The sequence below is a fragment of the Diceros bicornis genome, chromosome 3 (assembly GCF_020826845.1).
Source record: "Diceros bicornis minor isolate mBicDic1 chromosome 3, mDicBic1.mat.cur, whole genome shotgun sequence".
NCBI lineage: Eukaryota > Metazoa > Chordata > Mammalia > Perissodactyla > Rhinocerotidae > Diceros > Diceros bicornis.
The window spans coordinates 29,724,697-29,745,973 of NC_080742.1; the positions used below are offsets into that span (position 1 = coordinate 29,724,697).

The following is a 21,277-nucleotide window of genomic DNA, read 5'->3' on the forward strand; positions in this document are numbered from 1 at the left end:
ATGGCCCAGTATTTAATTAGTTAATTTTTAAGTATACTTCCAGGATTTACAAACATATATTTCTGTGGTGAAATATATACATAATTTCCCCCACATACATGATAACATACTATATTAAATGTTCTACATCTTGTTTTTTAACAACTATATTGTATTCCAGTGTGTGTGTGTGTGTGTGTGTGTGTGTGTATACTTACATACATACAGACAGAGACACACACACACACACACACACACACACACCCACCTACCTACCTGTGATAGGGTAGAATGATTAATGACCATAAATTCCTCCCATCCTGGTATGCATTTCCCTTTGCAGTGTGGCTTTGCTGCTTCTCCTGTCTGGAGGTGGAATCTCTTTCTCCATCTCTTGAGTGTCGGCTGGCCTTGTGATTTGCTTTGAACGGTGAATACGGTGGAAGTAATGTGTGAGTTCTGGAGCTTAGTCTTTAAGAGGCCTTCAAGGAATGCTTTCCTGCAGCTGCCATCTAAGGAAGCTGGTCTAGCCTATGGGAGGATGAGAGGTCTCTTGGAGGAGAACCAAGACGCCCCAGTTGACAGCCAGCATCAACCAGCAGACATGAAAGTGGGCTATCTTGGACCTGCTAGCCCAGCTGACCCTTTAGCTGAATGCATCTGCAGAGGAATGAGAGGTGAAGCCAGCAAAGAAACCACCCAGCCAGCCTACAGAATTGTGAGAAATAACGTCCTGTTTTGAGGCACTAAGTTTGAGGTGGTTTGTTCTGTAGCTATAGATATCTGAAACCATATCTGTGTTCATTTTGGACGTCTAGGTTGTCTCTAGTCTTCTATTATGAACAATATTACAATGAATATCTGGTACATAATATATACCCTTTTAATTTTAATAAATAATGCCAGATTATTTTCTAGATATGTTGACGCTATTCTTATTGACATCGTTAATGTCTGAGAGTAACTGCTTCCCCCACAAACTCACTATCACTGATGTTTTTCTTTGACAATAAAATGGGTAAAAAAAGTTTCTTATGGTGCTTGATTCTGCATTTCTCTAACTACTTGTGAAGCTGAGCATCTTTTGATATACTTGTTGGTCCTTTTGATTTTTCAGTTCTATAAATTGCTTATTCATATTTTTACTCATTTTTTCCTGTTGGATTTTTTTTCCTTATCAGTTTGTTGGTTTTCTTTGATATATTATGGATATAATCCTTTAGCTTTGTTTGCAAATATGTTTTGTCAGTCTGTCTTTTGTTTTTTGTCTTAGTTTATGGTATCATTTACCATACATTTTTCTTTGGGTAGTTCATGTAATCATTTCTGTCTTTTTCTCCATGGCTTCTGATGTTCCTGTCTTGAGAATATCTCTCTCCTATCCGGAGTTATACGAACTTTTTCCTAAATTTTCTTCTTTGTATTATCTTTCCTATCAATTAGGAATCATGTTCATTTGCTTTAGAAATCCAAAAAAGAGTGGTATAAATAAATTAGGGAATAATTTTCCTTAAGTAATGAGAAATTAGAGGTAGGAGATCTAGGGCTGGCATGGTGGCTCCACAGTGCTGTCAAGAATGCAGGCTCGTTTCTCTTTCTGTTCAGTCTTCCACAGCAGGTGCTTGTCACCTTTTGGTCCTAGGATGGCATTCCAGGCTGTGCAGCAGCTTCCTTCCATTTCTTCTTTCCTCATTCATGGCTCTGCTTATTTTAACTAAGGATCATATCCAGTTTGGAGACTGTAACCTCTGGAGATGGGGCCAAGACAAAGGAGGTCCCCCCTAATAGCAAGTTCTTGTGAAATATTTTTTCTGTTCTTTGGAAAAACTAATACTGTTTTTCTTTCTGTGTCATACTAAATGGGTGTGCAGAATAAGTCCCCAGAATCTTTTTCTTTAACGTATTAGGCAGCTATGTGTTTTCCCCCAGTGTTATTTACAAGTAAACAGGGAAATAAACATGATTATATTCTCAAATTGGAAACTAATGTTGTTGAGAACATAGGACTTTATCATTATGTTCAATAAATAATACTAATTAAAGGTGTTTTATGTGCCAGTAACTATGGTAAGCAGTGGATATAAAACTGACTATGGTGTGATCCTTGTCCTCAAGAAGTTTACCCGATAATTGGGGTAGGAGATTAAATGTTTCACTGTTGCATTAGATGGTAAATTCGGTGTGTGTATTACCAAGTGAGGAAGGCAGGACATCTAAGTACGTTGAGGGTTGGGGAACTATGATCCAGAAACTTGATAAAGAAAATGACTTTTAAGCTAGTAGGCGTTAGCAATTGAGGAGGAGCTTGTAGGGGGAGGGGAAGAACATTCTGGGAGCTTTAGTAGTTCAGAGGTGGATCTGAGTTATAAGAGATAGGCTGTGATAAGATAAAGTCTGGTCTTAGCAGGGACTTTTCCTTAATTCCATAAGGGCTGGGAGCCTTGGGAAAGTTTTAAAATGGAATTGGACAAGATCAGATTTATCTTTTGATAAAGTTAAGCCAGTTGTAGTTGGGGGGGATACATTTGGGGATAGGATCTGGAAGCAAGAGCACCTAATAGGTAGAAAATTTATCTGCTATTATATTCCATATTAGTTAAGTAAATATTTATTGATCACCTATGTGAATATAATGTGGAGGGATACAGAGATATATAAAACATAGTTCCGATTCTCAAGGAGTGTGTATTTTAAAATGACTAAAGACTAGATATCAACAATATGAGGCAGTATACTAATATAGCTTCTGTCCTATAAAATGAGGGCAAGTAAGGACTAGAATTAAAACTTGAACCCAATAGATCTTCATGGCTCCAAAGCCCATATTCTTTCCAGTATATTTCACTGCCTTCCACAGCGTTTATTTCCCCTTAACTTATTTAATTATCAGAATGTTGCTTGTAAGTTACTCAGAACCCTTGTTAAATAAGATTCAAGTACAATTAAAATGATTTTCAGCTTGGGACACAACGTATCAAAGGAGCTCCACTCTGGCTTTCTCCAGGCAGTCTCTGTGTTGGATGGAGTATAACCAGGAAGATAAATTTGATGAGAAAAATTGCCACATTACCTGAGTGAAACAGTTATAAACAGTCTTGAGATTAGTTTCTGGGAAATTTAGTTTGGAACTGATAGGACAGTGGAGGACAAGACTCTGGCATAGCATGCCACGTCATTAGATAGTTGAAGAGCATTCTTAGTAATGTTAAGGGTCTTTTTTCCATAGTTTATTAGAACAAAGAATGAGAAAAGGGCATGCACTATTGCCAATAAATAAATAAAGCAATGGTGGTTTTTGATGATGTATTTATTTTTATTTCCAGAAAGCAGTTGTAAATGTAAAGATTATTCTCTCTCTCTTTCAACCTTTCTAATGCCTTACTTTATTTAAATCTGTTAAACTAGCTGTTTTGATTCAGGCCAGATAAAGATGGCTGGAGATGATAATTTTATCCTTTGGTGTCTCTCTACTTCGGTAAGGATGTGCTTGCCACGTGATCTCTCCAGGCCTCAATTTTCTCACCTGTAAATTGATGCACTTGGATAAATAATATTCTGAGAGTTCTTCTTGCTCTGAAATGTGACTGGACATGACATCCACAGAATTACTTAAAAAGTTAGGATATGATATTCTGATTGGCAAAACATTACCTTTTCTATAATATTATATAGGGAGGACTAGAAAGAAAGGATAAGGGTTGGATTGATAACTTGGTATCATAGAATGAAGAAAAACAAGGAAACTTGGAGGAAGGGAGTACTTCTGATTTTTTAACTATTTAAAAACTCTTTGAATGTGGGATAAATGCGAGATACAAAAGGCAATCAAAAGTGAAAAATAATAAAGTTCCTATGTTCAAAGATTTTATAGTTTAGTAGCCTTTTTCAACTGACGTCCTTAAGAAAATTGAGCCTTAATGTTCTAAGCTAGAGGTTTTCAAAGTTTAGAATGTATCAGAATCACTGGGAGGGCTTGTTAACGCACGCGTTGCTCGGCCCCACCCCCAAAGTTTCTGATCGGTAATTCTGGGGTGGAACTTGAGAGTTTTCATTTCTAACAAGTTCCCAGGTGCTACTGGTGTTGCTGGCATCTATTGTATGAATTGATTTGTTTCTCTCTTATGCCTCTAGAATGGTACTAGTTGTATATAAGCATTGGGAGAATTTTAAAAATAGTTCCTCAAATCATTTTTCTGTGTTCAGAGTTCTTTAGATGAGGAACTCTGATGGAGGAGATAATAAAATGAATGAAATTAACTATGATCCCAAACCTTATCTCGTAAGAGAAGGTAAAAACAAAGTTGCACGGACAAAGGAAGATTAATCTAGCAGGTGCAGGATGGATTGGAGTGGGAAAAGACAGGGTACAGGTCCATTTACTCAGAAGCTTCTCTCATCCACCTGCTATCTAGAATATAATTTAAAAGAGACTTCTTTTCATTTGGAATTTTGTACCGTTAAACCTAGATAGCATCAACCACATGTTAAGAACCAGTTGTAAATATAACACATACCGTAATATAAAGTGTGCCAATTTGTAACCTAAAAGTCATGTAGTTAAATGTTTAACTTTGTCCATGATTCCTCTCACCATCTTCCTTATTCATACCCTTTACTCCTTGGTGTAGTTTGTGTATACTTCTGTCTCCCTAATTGGCTTTCTGGCTTCTAATTTGTGTATTCTAACATGTATATACTAAATAATTTATAATTCAGTAGTCTAGATTAGATAGGTATGAGAAAACTATCAACATTTTAAAATTGGAAAAATATGTGTGGAAAACTTCAGTGAATTTATATCTTAATATTAAATTGATTGTACAGAAATTATATAATCTATACATTGTCAACTTCCAGGTTGTTTCTGCAGCCCAGACCTCTCTCCTCAGCTCCAGACTTATATATCCTTTTGCCTACCTGCCATCTAATAGGCCTCTCAAATGTAACATGTTCAAATATAAGCAGATCTCCCCCCTTCCCACTCACACCTCACCTCCTGCAATCTTCCCCTCTCAGGAATGGTCACTCCATCCTTCCAGGTGCTCAGGCCAAGAACCTTGGAGTCATTCTTATCTTTTCCTTCTCTCTCACTCCTACTTCCAATCTATCGGCAAATTCTGTCCATTGTTACCTTCAGAGTACATCCAGAATCTGATTAAGTATTCACTGCCTCCTCTGCCAGCTCCCAGGTCTGAGCTGCCATCATCTTTTCCTTAGATTACTGCAGCCAACTCCTAAATAGTCTCCCTGCTTCTAGCCTTGCCACCACCCCTGTTAGTCTTCTGAGACAGCCAGGTGGGGTGATCCTGTTAAGTATAAGTGAGGTCATTTTATTTGTCTCCTAAAAGCCCTTTAGTGGCTTCCCTTTTCACCCAGAATAAAAGCCTAGTGATTTACAATGACCCTTAAGACCCTAAACAGTCTGCCTGCCCCATCACTTCTCTCGATTTCATGTCCTACTACTTTCTTCCTCATTCTCTACCCTACAGTAACACTGGCCTCCTTTCTGTTCCTTGGACACAATAGAGCATACTCCTTTTCACTGCCCATTTCCTCTACCTGGGATTCTCTTTTCTCTAGGTACCACATGGCTCTCTACTTCACCTTCTTTACTCAAATGTCACCTTCCCTAAGGACTCTTTAAAAAATTACAACATTGTGGGGCTGGCCCCATGGCCTAGTGGTTAAGTTTGGCGCACTCCATTTCAGCAGCCTGGATTCGGTTCCCGCGTGTGGACCTACACCACTCCTTGGTGGCCATGCTGTGGTGGTGACCCACATACAAAAATAGGGGAAGATTGGCACTGATGTTAGCTCAGGGCAAATCTTCCTCAGCAAAAAATAAATAAAAAGAAAAAAAATTACAGTGTCGCAAAACTCTATCCCCTTCCTGGCTTTATGATTATCTTTTTTTAAAATAACATCTTACGTTATTGAATACAGAGTGTAAACTCCATGGGGACAGGAATTTTAGTTAATTTTGTTCCTGCCATATTCCCCTACACCTAGAACAATGCCTGGCACATGCTAGGTGCTCAGAACAGAAATGATGTGTTTCTAGCATAGGCTACCAATCATTGACTTCCACTGTTTATTTTTTATGCTTCTCCCTTTTCTAAAAATGATGTATTCTAATCGTCTTTTGTTTCAATTTGAAATTACTATTTGACTGATTTTTTTACTGCAGTGTATTTCGCCTGACATAAATTGTGGTTTCTAAGTTCATATATTATTTTGGGAGGTAAGTAAGCATCTTTTTTTTTTTTTTTTTGGTGAGGAAGATTAGCCCTGAGCTAACATCCATTGCCAGTCCTCCTCTTTTTGCTGAGGAAGATTGGCTGTGGGCTAACATCTGTGCCCACCTTTCCTCTACTTTATATGTGGGATGCCTGCCGCAGCATGGCTTGATAAGTGGTGCGTAGGTCCACGCCTAGGATCTGAACTTACAAACCCCGGGCCACCAAAGTGGAGTGCAAACTCACCCACTATGTCACTGGGCTGGCACCTAAGTAAGCATCTTTTAGTTCTCTGTAAATTATATGAATTATTAATTGCTGTCATTGAATGTGGTTGTTCCTAACAGTCATAGTAATATTTTGGTATGCATCTTGCTTTTAGATGACTCTGTATTGTGATTTATAACTTTATACCGTAGCTTTTTTCGTATTCTCCAAAAGAGGTCAATACCTATTCCCCCTTGTAAATCTGAATTGAAAGTAGTTGGTGCTGTTTAGATTTTTGAGAGGTTTGTAGGTTTTAGTGTTTTTGTGTAGCCAGTGCTTAATAACTACCTTAATTGAAGCAGTTAGGTCCCGCAGAAGCACCTTGCTCTCTTACTCATTTTCTCTTGGCCCAACAAGACTTGAATTTTAAGTACTTGCCACAGAAGTAATACACTTTGGATTTTTCATTTCAGTATTGTGCTCTATTGTTGAATCATGTTTTGAATCATATCCTTACATTTCAGTTTGAAAGAGTCCTTGCAACACTATGTTCCTCCTATTGCCATTTCTTCAGGGTGCAAGGAAGCATAGGTGGCTCAAATCTCAATTCTTCATGTCTTTTTTTAGGTGTTAAAGCTTCTTATATTCCTATGTCTTTCATCACTTCATTAAGATACATGGAATATATAGTGAATTCAAAAACAGTAAGTCAAATACAGGATTCAGGTTCTTGTTTCTGATGATGGAGAGTTTCTAGTCTCAGACTGGGTCTGTGACTTGGACAACATACAATAGATGTGAAGAAGCCCTTAACCTTAGTTATATTTTGTTGCTATAGCAATGGAATGTACTTAATGCTGAGATTCAATGTCAGTGGCTAAAGATATATAAAGTATAAATGAATTCTTTCTTCCAGGTGCAAACCAGGACTTGAATGTCAACATGTATAGTAATAGTATGGGCTTTGCTAAGAAAACAGATACTGCTACATGGGTTAAGACATCTTGTGGGAGAAAAAAAGGATAGGTTCATAGATACATATAAGTTTACCCATAATGCTGGATAAATTAGAACTAACTTAATGTAAATCAATAAAGAAAGCACTAAATTATTATCTGTACATTGGAATTAGATATTGTTAAAATTATGTGCTCAAGGGATATTTAATCAAATAGGAAAATTCTCATAATAAAAGTTAAGTATAAAAGAAAAAATTCCAACTCTATTATATAGCATGATCTAGTTCTGCACATAAAAGAAGGCTCTACACATATAGAAAGAAAATTGTCAATACATTAACAGTGATTAGTACAGGATTTGAGGAGTATAGTTATCTTTTTATTTTCTTCTTTACACTGTATATATATTTTTCCAGTTTTTATACTCTGTATATAATTCTATTAAGTATTCTTTTTTGTGTGTGTGAGGAAGGTTAGCCCTGAGCTAACATCTATTGCCAATCCTCCTCTTTTTGCTGAGGAAGATTGGCTGTGGGCTAACATCTGTGCCCATCTTCCTCTACTTTTTAGTATGTGGGATGCCTGCCACAGCATGGCTTGATAAGTGGTGTGTAGATCTGCGCCCAGGATCTGAACCTGCGAACGCCGGGCCGCCAAAGCAGAGCGCCTGAACTTAACCACTACGCCACCGGCCCCACTATTAAGTATTTTTGAAAGAAGGAAAAAAGTTTTTAGAACTAGATAGATATAGCTATGTGATTCTAGGCAAGTTAGTAATAACGACGATGATGGCTACATTATACTGAGTACCCACTATTTAAATATTGAATATATTTTATATATTTTGTCACCCTATTTTATAATAGTCCAGCCATGGAGGCTCAGTTCTCTACTTTTACATGTTGGGAAAAAGTCTCAAAAATTTTAAGTAGCTAGTAAGCTAGTAAGTTTAGAGCCAGGATTCAAACCGAAGTTTGTCTTAGAATTTTCTAAATATACCATAAAGCCTTTCCAAAATAATTAAACTCCCAAAGCCTGTGTTTCTTTACTGTAAAATGCAGGTGAGATTGTTGTGTGGATTAAATGACAGAAAGTACATAAACCACAGGACTAGGTTTGTCCCATGAGCGTCTTCTTATAGATCTAGGCCTCTGGTCTTTTTTCAGTCCACTCTGCACATATATTGTTCAAGCTGTTAAATATTTTCATTAACAACATTATCTGAAATTAACTCTATAATATTAAACCTGTAAGTTGCGTTTCTTCAAAGAAGAGCAAAATTAATCCATGGATTGGAATTTTGTTCTTTATTGTTTTTATGTTTATATAGTGTAATTTTGCAGTCATTTTTGGAAGTTTCATTTTCATGGGGATCAATGATAACTTTGTTAAAAAGAGTAAAGCTTAGGGCCGGCCCCGTGGCTTAGTGGTTAAGTGTGCAAGCTCCGCTGCTGGCCGCCCGGGTTCAGATCCCGGTCGCACACCGACACACCGCTTCTCCGGCCATGCTGAGGCCACGTCCCACATACAGCAACTAGAAGGATGTGCAACTATGACAATAAACTATCTACTGGGGCTTCGGGGGAACAATAAATAAATAAAATTAAAAAAAGAAAAAGGAGTAAAGCTTATGTTTCTCCCCTTCCTTAAAAGATGTTTTAAGAAAGTTGATTTTTTTATTGAGGTTTGGAAGGACTCTGTTTTTTGCTTGAGTTCAGAACCAGTTGCGAGGTCAAAACAGTAAGCATATCCAGTTTTTTCCCTCCAGATCTGCTAATATCCTTGGGGTAGATAAAGGTCAGGAATATTATATGAATTAGACTCCTTGGAAATAGAAGAAAGCGTTAGGAATGAGGAAGAAGTGATACTCTCAAACTTTTTCAAGTTTCATGCTTTTGCTTAGAAGTTAGTGTAGAAAGGCTACTGAAACGCCTTATTATAATGAATTGAGACCTAGCTGATAGCTATTCTTATTGTCAGCAACATACGTAGATAGATAGATTAGAGATTGCTTACTGTGACGTTCAGAGTTCTCCTGTTGCTTGTGGGTACAATAAACACCTCCCAGGCCAAGTATGATTTCAAGTATTATATTTGGGCTCTGTATTTTTCTACTTGAGTGTCTTAATTTTGGATTTGGAAAATATGGACACTCTTTATCTCTGGGAAATACAAAGAAGAATAAAATTATACTTACTGACATGTTTACAATTTGATTGGACAAAAAGCATTCCTTTAGACAGTGATCATGTAGTATTTTTTTGTATGTTTTAGCTACTACATAGTATTGTATGAACAACCACCATTTATTTTATCTGTCATACTGATGAATGGTTAGGTTATTCCACATTTAAAAAAAACCTTCAAGGTAATTTTTCTGGAAGAGAGATGGAGGGAAAGAATTGTGACAGAGGGAAAACCTAATTATGTGTTATATTTTTAAAGAATAAGGAAATTTGAAACAATTACGGGGGAAAAGACAATGACATTATGGACGTGAAGTAAATTAATATTAACAGTGTCTTGTTTAAGATATCTTTGCTTACCCTACAGACATGAAGATGTTCCCCTATGTTTTCTTCTGAAGGCATTATTGTTTTACATTTCACATTTAGATCTGCACTTCATCTGGAATTTGACTTTTGTGTGATGTTTTAGGTAGGGTTCAGGATTCTTTGTTTTTCCATGTCAATACAATTAACCAAGCATTTATTGCGAAAACATCCTTTAGGAGAGGAGATTTTTTAAAATAATAGAACATGTTTGCATGTTGATAGGTGATCTAGGCCCATGTCATTCCCTTGGTTCTAGGGAACTAGTGGCATAGAAATAGGATAAGGTAAATGAAAGGACACAGTTTTTGAAAAGGAAGGAAATGTGTTTGAAAAGGAAGGGATGCATAGCGTAAAGCAAACATTTGCCTTTGCTTTGAGAGTGTTGCACTTTGATTCTAATAGGAAGAAAAGAAGAGAAAAATGAATGCAAATGCAAGTTGGTTTCTAAGCTTGACTGTGAGACAATGAAGAAATTCTCTGTGTGCTTCTGTTTTGTTCATGAGATAAGGGTGCCTTCTGAAAGGGTAGGTCTGGAAGGGAAGGGTTGTGGAGGATTGAGAAGAAATGATAAAGTATGAAAGCCCAGTTCATTCATGTTTTTTCTTTCTCTTTCATACCTTCAAATTCTGTGAGAGAGAATCTGATTAGTTAAATTAGTCACTATCCAGTATAGAACCTTCTTTTAGGGTAGAACTCTTGAACCAGACCTTGTAATAGGCTACTGGCTTGCCTTAAAGGTTCCCTTTGGATCAGATGTCCATCCTTAGTCCGGGTAGCTGCAGGCCGATGGTAATGGGAGAAATGCATGATGTAAAACATGGTCACTTATACATGTCTATCTTTGTTCAAAAGGACACATTTCTTTCTTGGGTCCCTCCAACAAAAGTCCTAGAATTAGGTCAGTGGTCCACTTTGGATGACATGAACCAATCACTGTGGTTAAGTGAATAGAAAGCACTGACTAGCCAGACTTGGGCCTTATCTAAACCATGTGGAGCCAGCCCTATCTAAACCATGTCCTGATTGGGGTGGAAGGAGATTTCTCCAGAAAAATTGGATTGCTCTTACTAGAGAAGGGTAAAACAACTGCTGGGTAAGTAAAAATATATTGGAATATAATGAAGGAAAGCATTTGTAGACCTTTGATCTTTAAAGGAGTATGACTGTCTTTTTATAAAATTAGTGAATTAAAAACTGAAGCAATCATGTTGTAAAAGGCTTTAATCTTTTAGAATTTGTCTTTACAGTTAATCAGTGTCCTTTGACTTAATAGCAACACCTCTACAGTGGACTTTGGGTATTTCCTTTCAGCTTGCGTCTTCCTTCTTTACCTTACATGAAGTTTTTGTTCATTATGTTTTGTTCAAGGGATTTAAGGGAAAAATACCCTTCGTTATTAGAACAGCTTGTGGTGGCGTGTTAGGGGAGGGCATTACTCTAAAGCATAAATTATTCATCACAAGAAGGTACTTTTGCAGACATGGCAACAGACCACAGAGTGTTTGCCAGGCTTTTATTAATATTTGATTTGAAGCACAGAGAATATTAGAAGTTGTGTCTTTATCTTATAATACAATTGAAAGTATTATACGGTTCCTATAGGATAGGTTTACTTTCTTCTGAAATCTCTTTTATAATAGCATGTCTTACCCTGTTTTTTAGCTTGAATCAGTGAGATAGATTGAGGGACAGGAAAAGAATAAAATGTCCCCAGATTCTAAACCAGTTTCCTTAGGTTGAGGGCTATAGTTATGTAGCAGTAGAAGAGTTTGGTTATCATCAGATAAGCCTATGATTCTGAAATGATCTTTTACTTAGAAGAAGGACATAGAACCTGATAGAAATATGCATGTCTTTGTGTTGTGGTTTACTCCTTAAATAAGAGAAAGGAAGGGCCAGCCCTGGTGGCCTAGTGGTTAAGTGCAGTGTGCTCTGCTTTGGCGGCCCAGGTTTAGTTCCCAGGCACGGACCTACACCATTCGTCAGTGGTCATGCTGTGGCAGCGGCTCACATACATAAAGAGGCAAATCTTCCTCAGCAAAAATAAATAAATAAATAAGAGAGAGAGAGAGAGAGAAAGGAAGTAGAACCACACAGAGAAATGTCTTTGTGTTATCTTGTGCTTTGCTTGTCACATAGTGATTGCTCAGTAACAGCATCTGAATTTGTGAAGAATAAGTGAACATGTGGTTTTTTTTGAAAGCTCTGTAATGAAAATCCTTTTCCTGTCCACATTTTGTTTGGTAGGAGCCTGTAGCCCTAGTATGGACAAGAATATTCTGACTTTGTGCTACATAAACCTAAGGCAACTTGATTCATTGATACCTTCCAAGGTGTTAGCTAGCATCACCCAAGATACATTGGATTCATCAGCCTTGTATCCTCTTCCTTTCCCGTGATTGAAAGCATTCAGCTATCTTTCTTGCCTAACTATTCACAATACAATTTCCAGTTATTTTTAAGTACTTCACTCTTACCTATGAATAGTGAGCCAAAAAGACACTTGAGGAGCACCTGTACTGTAATAAAGAAAGGCTGAAATGAATAAATAAATAGGGTGAGGGACACCAAGATGATTTTTTGATAATTCAGGGAGCAAAAGAAATCTTTTAAATTTAATTTATTTTTTTATTTTTGCTTGAGGAAGATTTGCCCTAAGCAAACATCTGTGCCAATCTTTCTGTTTTGTATGTGGGTTGCCGCCACAGCATGACCACTGCCAAGTGGTGTAGATTCGTGCCCGGGAGCCTAACCAGAGCGGCTGAAGCGGAGTGCACCAAACTTAACCACTAGGCCGTCGGACCAGCCCCTTAAATTTAATTTTTAAATTATCGTATAGTAATATTGAGTTTTTTTGGTATATAGTTCTATGAATGTTAATACATGTAGATTGGTAATCAGGATACAGAACAGTTCTGTCACTCCAAAAAACTCCTTTGTCCTATCCCTTTTGTAGTCACACCCTCTTGTATCTCTAGCTGCTGGCAATCACTGATCTGTTCCCCACCACTATTGTCTTGTCTTTTCGAGAATGTCTTGTAAATGGAATCATACTGTTTGTAACTCTTTGAGACTGGCTTCTTTTACTCAGCATAATGCCTTTGAAATTCATTCATTTTGTGGCATTTCCTTCGTTCGATATGTGATTTGCAAATATTTTCTCCTACTCTGTCGTTTGTCTTTTCAGTATCTGAACAGTGAGTTTTGCAGAGCAAAGGTTTTTAATTTTAATAAAGTCTAATTTATCAATTTTTTTCTTTTATAGATCATGCTTTTGGTATCATGTTAAGAACTCTTTGCATACTCCCAGGTCATGAAGATTTTCTCCCAGTTTTTCTTCTTCTTAAAGTTTATAGTTTTTAGTTTTACTTTTAGATCTGTGAGCCATTTTTAGTTAATTTTGTGTAAATTGTTCTTGCATCTTAGGTGATGGTTCTTTTTTTTCCGTGTGCATTTCTAGTGTTCCACCATTTGTTTAAAAAAAACCTTTTCTCTATTGAATTGCCTTTGCACCTTTGTCAAAAATGAATTGACTGTATTTGTATGGGGCTATTTCTAGACTCTGTTTTCTGTTCCGTGAATCTGAGTTTACCTCTTTGCCAAAACCATACTGTCTTAATTATTGTAGCTTTAGAGTAAGTCTTAAAATCAATTAGTGTTTTTTCTCTAACTTTATTCTTCTTTTAAAAATTGTTTTTAACTATTCGAGTTCCTTTGCCTCTCCATATAACTTTTAGAATCAGCTTATCTATATCTATAAAGATTCCAGCTAGGATTTGATTGTAATTGCATTAACTCCATAGATCAGTTTGAGGAGGACCGACATCTCTAACTGTTGAGTCTACAGAGACTAATATCTTCATAGAGATGAAATGTTACATCCATGTTCCAAAAATAGGAAAGAACAAATAAGAAAAAGAACAACTCAATGATAAGAAAGAGCTATGGAAATTAAAACATGATAGCTTAAATTTAAATACAATAGAATAGTTGGAAGATAAAGTTAAGGAAACCTCCCTGAAAGTAAAACAAAAAGGCAAAGAGATAGAGGATGAGAGAAAGATTAGGAAATTAGGGGATATAGCAAATAATAGGAGTTCTAGAAAGGGAGAACAGAGAACTGGAGAGGCAGAGGTAATCAAAGAATTTGCCCTACAACTGAATGTAGGAGATTGAGCTCCATTTTGGAAAAGTAGATTAAAAAAAGAACCATACAACATTATAGAAACAGAAAATAGAATGACGGTTGCCAGGAGCTGAGGGGAGGGAGAAATGGGGAGTTAATGTTTAATGGGTACAGACTTGCAGTTTAAGAAAATGAAAAAGATCTGGAGATGGATGTCGGTGATGGTTGCACAACAATGTGAATGTACTTAATGCCACTGAACTGTACACCTAAAAATGGTTAAAACAGTAAATTTTATGTTATGTCAAAAATTTTGTTAAAGTCAAAAAGAACAAGAGGACATAACAGCAGATGAGACTTAACAAGTTTTGAAAGCTAGAGAGCAAATGCACAAAGGCAACTGATTTAGCAAAGCTAAACTGTTTAAGCAAAGTTCAAACTTAATTCTACAACTGTGAAAGGAAAAAAAAAAAGCAGGCTGATTTGTGCAAAAGAACACCAAAAAAGCACAGGAATTGGACGCACAGGTAGCTTAGGATGAAGAAGTATGGGATATGGCTGAAAACAGCAGAGATCGAAAAATGCTATGAGGAGTAAGATTGACCAGATCCTCTGCCCCAGTCTGCGCAGCTGAGCTGTTGTTCTTCTTCTGTTCTGGCTAAAACAGGAGGTATATTATCAAGACAAAGCAGAAGCACAGAAGCCAGAAGCACAGGGACAGACGGCTGAGGGAAATGCTCCATCCTGGAAATGGGATTAGGTGGAAGTATAAGCACTAAATGGTGAGACCTCCGCCAGCTCCCTTTCTCCACTTAGCCTAAAAGATTAGACCTAAACATTCTGCAATTGGGGTCCACAATGAAACTGCTCATTCAGTTTCATGCTACAGTGGAGCCTGCTGGTTGCCAAGCCCTACTATTATAAATAATGCCAAAATAAGCATCCATGTACAAGTCTCTCTGTGTACCTGTCAGGAGTTATCTTAGGACAACATCTGTTAATTTTTTTAACCATAACCCACAGTAAAAAATAATTTTGTATATCATAACCTGGTGTACACACACACATACGTGTCAAATGTATTTGTGTGTATATATGTATATGAGGGTGTGTATGTGTGTATTTATTTATTTGAAACAAAAATTTCACAGAACTACCCTTAGTACATAAATATACTCTAATATTTTTGACTTATTAAAAGAAATAAGTTGGCCTTGTTACACCTCATTTAAATATAGAAGTAAATAAATATATATAAAAATATATATTAGATAGTAATATATAGAGAAGTAGAATTCCTAGGCTTATGATGTATTCATCTTTGACATGAACAAATATGTAATTACTTTACAAAATCATTGTTCCAATTATACTTCCCACCAGTAATGTATAAGCATTTCATTTTGTTTCCAGTTTTTTTACCAATCTAATAAGTAGAACTGGCGTCTGTGACAGACACTATATGTATGCTGACTCAATCTTTATTTCTAAATCTTTTCTTTCTTCGTGTCTCAATTAGGAAACCTTAAAAGGTGAAAACTCTATTCTCTACCTCTCCTTGCAGTTACAGGTAGCTACGTGATCCAGTTCTGGCTAATGAGACGTACCTAGCTTGTAGTCTGGAGCTGTAGCAGCCATTTTATGACCATGTGGGTGAAAACTACAATCTAAGAATGGCAGAGTATAAAAGTAGGAGACACTCAGGACTTTAATGACATTGTGTAGTTTATACAGGAGCTCTGGATTATCTCTTAGATTTATAGTTATATGATAAAAATAAATCCTGTTTCAGCCACATTTATACGTTTTTTGGGTTCACTCCTTTGTGAATTGCTTGTTCCCTCCTATATTAGTTAGCTTAGACTAAGTTATGCTATAGAAACAAATCACCACAAAATTTCAGTGGCTTATAACAACAAACATTCACTTACATGTCAGCTGTAGATCTGCTTCATGTCTGCATTCTGGGACCTAAGCTGAAGGAGAAGCTGCTTCCTGGGTCTTGTGGCAATGAGAAAAAGAACAGTGGTAGAACCACATGATGGCTCTTAAAGCTTTGGTTCAGAAATGTCATGCTTTATTTCTACTCACATTTCATTGGCCAAAGCAAGTCAAATGGCTAACACTGGTATAAATGGGCAGGGAAGTATATCCTCCTATGAGGAGGTCAGGAAACAATTGGGGATAATAATACAACCTATCACTGTATCCTTTTGCTTTGTTCTTATCAGTTTGTAAAAGGTCTTGATACATTCTGGATACTAAACTTGTGAGTTTAACTTTTATACTTCGGTCTGGGATTCATCTTGAATTAATTTTTGCATATGGTCTGAGGTAGGGATCAAGGTTCAGTTTTTTCCATATAGATATCCATTTATTCCAATGTCTTGATGAAAGAACTTAACTTTTCCTCCATTGGATTGCCTTGGAACCTTTGTTTAAAATCATAATGCTATTTAAGTGTGAGTCTATTTCTGAATACTTTCTTCTGTTCTATTAATCTATTTGTTGAAACTTAGGCTAGTACCACACCATCTTAATTAAGTTAACCCTTGAAATCAGGTAATGAAATTATCTGACTTTGTTACCTTTTTTAAGATTGCTTAGGATATTCTAGGGCTTTTGCAATTCTATATTTAGTCTTCCAATCTATGAACATAGTTTATCTCTCCATTTATTTAGGTCTTCTATAATCCCAACAATATTTGTTTCAGCATAAACGTTTTGTACACCTTGTGTTAAATTTATTCCTAAGTATGTTATATTTTTGACACTAAATGTAAACAGAATTTGGGGGGGTGGTGAGGAAGATTAGCCCTGAGCTAACATCTGTTGCCAATCCTCCTCTTTTTGCCAAGGAAGATTGGCCCTCGGCTAACATCCGTGCCCATCTTCCTCTATTTTATATGTGGGACGCCTGCCACAGCATGGCTTGCTAAGCGGTGCGTAGGTCCGCGCCTGGGATCCAAACCTGTGAACCCCAGGCCACTGAAGCAGAGTGTGCAAACTTAACCACTATGCCACTGGGCTGGCCCCTAAATAGAATTTAAAATTTTTATTTTCTAGTTGCTTGCTGCTAATTTATAAAAATACAGTTGATTTTTGTTTATAATTTTTTTGGTCTTTTAAGTTGTTTCCACTGTGTTGCTAATACAAACAATGCTGCAATGAATAATCTTGATCATATGTTATTCCAAATATATGTTATTTAATATATAATCTAAATCTTCAATCCTGTAGTTTATCACTTTCAAACACCACATCCATCATTAAATCTAGTTTTAAATCATTTTTTTTTTAGAATTTTTGAAAAATACCAAAAAGAATAGAGGACGAATCCCAAGTACACATTGTATATTTCTGCTACTCAGAGTTAACAGCATAATATATATTTCCTTACTCTTTTTTGTATGGGTGTGTATATTTTATTTTGTTGTGATTATATTATATGTAATCTTATTACCTCATTTATTTATTATGAAAGCATTTTCCCACATAAAATAAAATTGTAAAAGTGATTTTAGTGACTGTGTTCTAGCATTCAGATTTACCATAATTTACTTAATTGGTGCTTAAACAGAGAAACATCTGTTCATAGTTTCATCAAAATCTAAAATTTGAAAGTAATTGAACTACCTGTAAATTGAGTATTAGAATCCTTTTTTTTGTATATTTGTAGGTGGACTAGAAGTATACTGTCCCCTTAAATTGAAAATTAATAAAATACTCTTTTCAGTTGACCTCTTTATGATAAAAGATATTGAGAAGATTTTTAAAAAATCTAAACTCTTTGTGGTTTTATTTTGTATTATATTTATTTATTTATTGCATTGTAGGTATTTCTAATAGTTTTTCTTTTTTTGAAGGGAATGTTCGTTCTATTATTTCTTGAGTTATGAACATCGAGTGTATAAATATCCATGTGTAGTAATAACATCTTTGGCTGAGGTCCAGAAAGGAAATGAACCAGTTTAAAATTATTTCTAAAATTAGTTTGTGAGTTTTATACAAAGAATTTGAAAATTGAATTTTGGAAGAGGGGTCCATTTTATGTTTTGGGAATAGGAAAACAATGATGTTTTTATTTGCCTCAATTGTATCTAGAGAACGATGGAGTCAAGTAAAGAACCAGGCGTTGTTACTCCCTGGGTTTCTCTCTCACTAGACTATTTAGGTAGGATTGTGACATCAGAAGTTAATCAGTCACTCGTCTGTGTCTCTGTTGATCTTCAAATAGCTTATTGTGATTAAAAAGACTATGACATCAGAAGAAAATTGGCTGTGTCCCTGCTTTTGTTCTCTCTACTTCTCTTAGTATTGTCCTGTGTAATAGGTAATGCTAATCACCTCCCAGTACCCAGAGATTGGATGTTTATCTGAAAATGTACCATAGTTTAAAAATCCCAAAATGGGAATTTGATTAGATTTGTAACATGCACACACAGGTTCAGAAATTAGAAAAATTATACAATCTCATGCTTATTATGACTTATATACAACATAGTATACAACATAGTAAAAGAAACTACAATATTAACAGTTAAAAGAATCCTTTATTTGGTAGCATAATTCTGATGCTAGTGATGTCTATTTAGCATATACTGTTGAAAGTTATAGATTTTAGGCATTCAAGTGCTTTTCAGTGTTATCTTTTCTAATCTTTTAAATTTTTCCTGGAGCTTTCTTAATGACAATGTAAATTGTAAGAATAATAATGAACTACCTCTTGAAGGTCATCTTTTAACAGGAAAACATGAGAAAACATTAGTTTACATAAATATAATTGACTTCCGCTTAGTCTTGAAGTTCTAGTGGGCAGAATGCACTGAATTAAAATTAGATTATCCTGATAGGTGCAGAACAATATTGAATAATATCTTAAGTGCATTTGTTTTTATTTATAAGTATGTAAGTTTTTGTTTAAAATGAAAGAGTTTTAAGCAAACATTTTTCTCAAGTGAAGTAAAATGTCCCTGAGTACAGAAACTGTATCACCCAAACATACCAGCAGGGAACATGGGTTTGGATCAATGGTTCTATGAGTGCCCTGTAAATTATAGAAATCTCATTTAGTGTTACTCAGATTCCTTAACTTAGTGGACATAAAAGGCTAGCATAAATTGGTCTTGTTTTAAATTTTAGTGTGTCCGTGGCATATATTTCCATGTTTTTTTGTGTATGCTTTTTTTTTTTTTTATTGATATTTTAATGGTTTGTAACATTGTGAAATTTTGGGTTGTACATTTTTGTTTGTCCATCACCCCATATATGACTCCCTTCACCCCTTGTGCGCACCCCCCACCCCCACTTCCCGGGTAACCACAGTCCAGTTTTCTCTGTCCATGTGTTGGTTTATATTCCACATATGAGTGAGATCATACAGTGTTTGTCTTTCTCTTTCTGGCTTATTTCACTTAACATAATATGCTCCAGGCCCATCCATGTTGTTGCAAATGGGACGATTTTGTCTTTTTTTATGGCTGAGTAGTATTCCATTGTATATATATACCACATTTTCTTAATCCAGTCGTCAGTCGAGGGACACTTAGGTTGCTTCCACTTCTTGGCTATGGTGAATAATGCTGCAATGAACATAGGGGTGCATAAGCCTCTTTGGATTGTTGATTTCAGGTGCGTTGGATAGATTCCCAGTAGTGGGATGGCTGGATCATAGGGCATCTCTATTTTTAATTCTTTGAGGAATCTCCATACCGTTTTCCATAGAGGCTGCACCAATTTGCATTCCCACCAGCTGTGTATGAGGGTTCCTGTTTCTCCACATCCTCTCCAACATTTGTTGTTTTTTGTCTTGGTGATTATAGCCATTCTAACGGGCGTGAGGTGGTATCTTAGTGTTGTTTTGATTTGCATTTCCCTGATGATTAGTGATGTTGAGCATCTTTTCATGTGCCTATTGGCCATCTGTATATCTTCCTTGGAGAAGTGTCTGTTCATTTCCTCTGCCCATTTTTTGATCGGGTTGTTTGTTTTTTTTGTTGTTCAATTGTGTGAGTTCTTTATATATTATGGAGATCAACCCCTTGTCAGATGTATGTTTTGCAAATATTCTCTCCCAGCTGGTTGGTTGTTTGTTCATCTTGATTCTGGTTTCATTTGTCTTATAAAAGCTCTTTAGTCTGATAAAGTCCCACTTGTTTATTTTTTCTTTAGTTTCCCTAGTCTGGGTAGGCATGTCATCCGAAAAGATTCCTTTAAACCCAATGTCAAATAGTGTGTTGCCTATATTTTCTTCTATGAGTTTTATAGTTTCAGGTCTCACCTTCAGGTCTTTGATCCATTTTGAGTTAATTTTTGTGAATGGCGATAGCACATGGTCCACTTTCATTCTTTTGCATGTGGCTGTCCAGTTTTCCCAACACCATTTATTGAAGAGACTTTCCTTTCTCCATTGCATGTCCTTAGCACCTTTGTCGAAAATTAGCTGTCCGTATATGTGTGGTTTTATTTCTGGGCTTTCAATTCTGTTCCATTGATCTGTGTGTCTGTTTTTGTACCAGTACCATGCTGTTTTGATTACTATTGCTTTGTAGTATGTTTTGAAGTCAGGAATTGTGATGCCTCCTGCTTTGTTCTTTTTCTTTAGGATTTCTTTAGCTATTCGGGGTCTTTTGTTGCCCCATATAAATTTTAGTATTCTTTTTTCTATTTCTGTGAAGAATGTCATTGGGATTCTGATTGGGATTGCATTGAATCTGTAGATTGCTTTAGGTAATATAGACATTTTAACTATGTTTATTCTTCCAATCCACGTGCATGGGATATCTTTCCATTTCTTTATGTCATCGTAGATTTCCCTCAATAATGTCTTGTAGTTCTCATTGTATAGGTCCTTCACCTCCTTGGTAAGATTTATTCCTAGGTATTTTATTCTTTTTGATGCAATTGTAAATGGTATTATCTTTTTGAGCTCTCTTTCTGTTAGTTCATTATTAGCATATAGAAATGCAACTGATTTTTGTAGATTGATTTTGTACCCTGCAACTTTGCTGTAGTTGTTGATTGTTTCTAACAGATTCTTTAGGGTTTTCTATATATACAATCATGTCATCTGCAAATAGTGAGAGTTTCACTTCTTCGTTACCTATTTGGATTCCTTTTATTCCTTTTTCTTGCCTAATTGCTCTGGCCAAAACCTCCAGTACTATGTTGAACAGGAGTGGTGAGAGTGGGCAGCCCTGCCTCGTTCCTGTTCTC

The 21,277-nt window shown here is 36.2% G+C and overlaps 1 protein-coding gene across 3 annotated transcripts in view; it reads left to right on the top strand.

The window, feature by feature from the left end:
• The window catches only part of ANKIB1 (ankyrin repeat and IBR domain containing 1), a 143,219-nt gene that overhangs the window by 7,062 nt on the left and 114,880 nt on the right, over positions 1–21,277 (top strand). For 2 of the 3 annotated variants that reach the window (XM_058525421.1, XM_058525426.1), the window contains exon 2: positions 14,730–14,844. The exons of the other annotated variant lie outside the window; for it this stretch is intronic. In XM_058525421.1, the coding sequence (XP_058381404.1) occupies positions 14,842–14,844 (3 nt within the window). In that variant the 5' untranslated portion in view covers positions 14,730–14,841. The remainder of the gene's footprint in view (positions 1–14,729; positions 14,845–21,277) is intronic. 3 annotated transcript variants of the gene reach the window in all.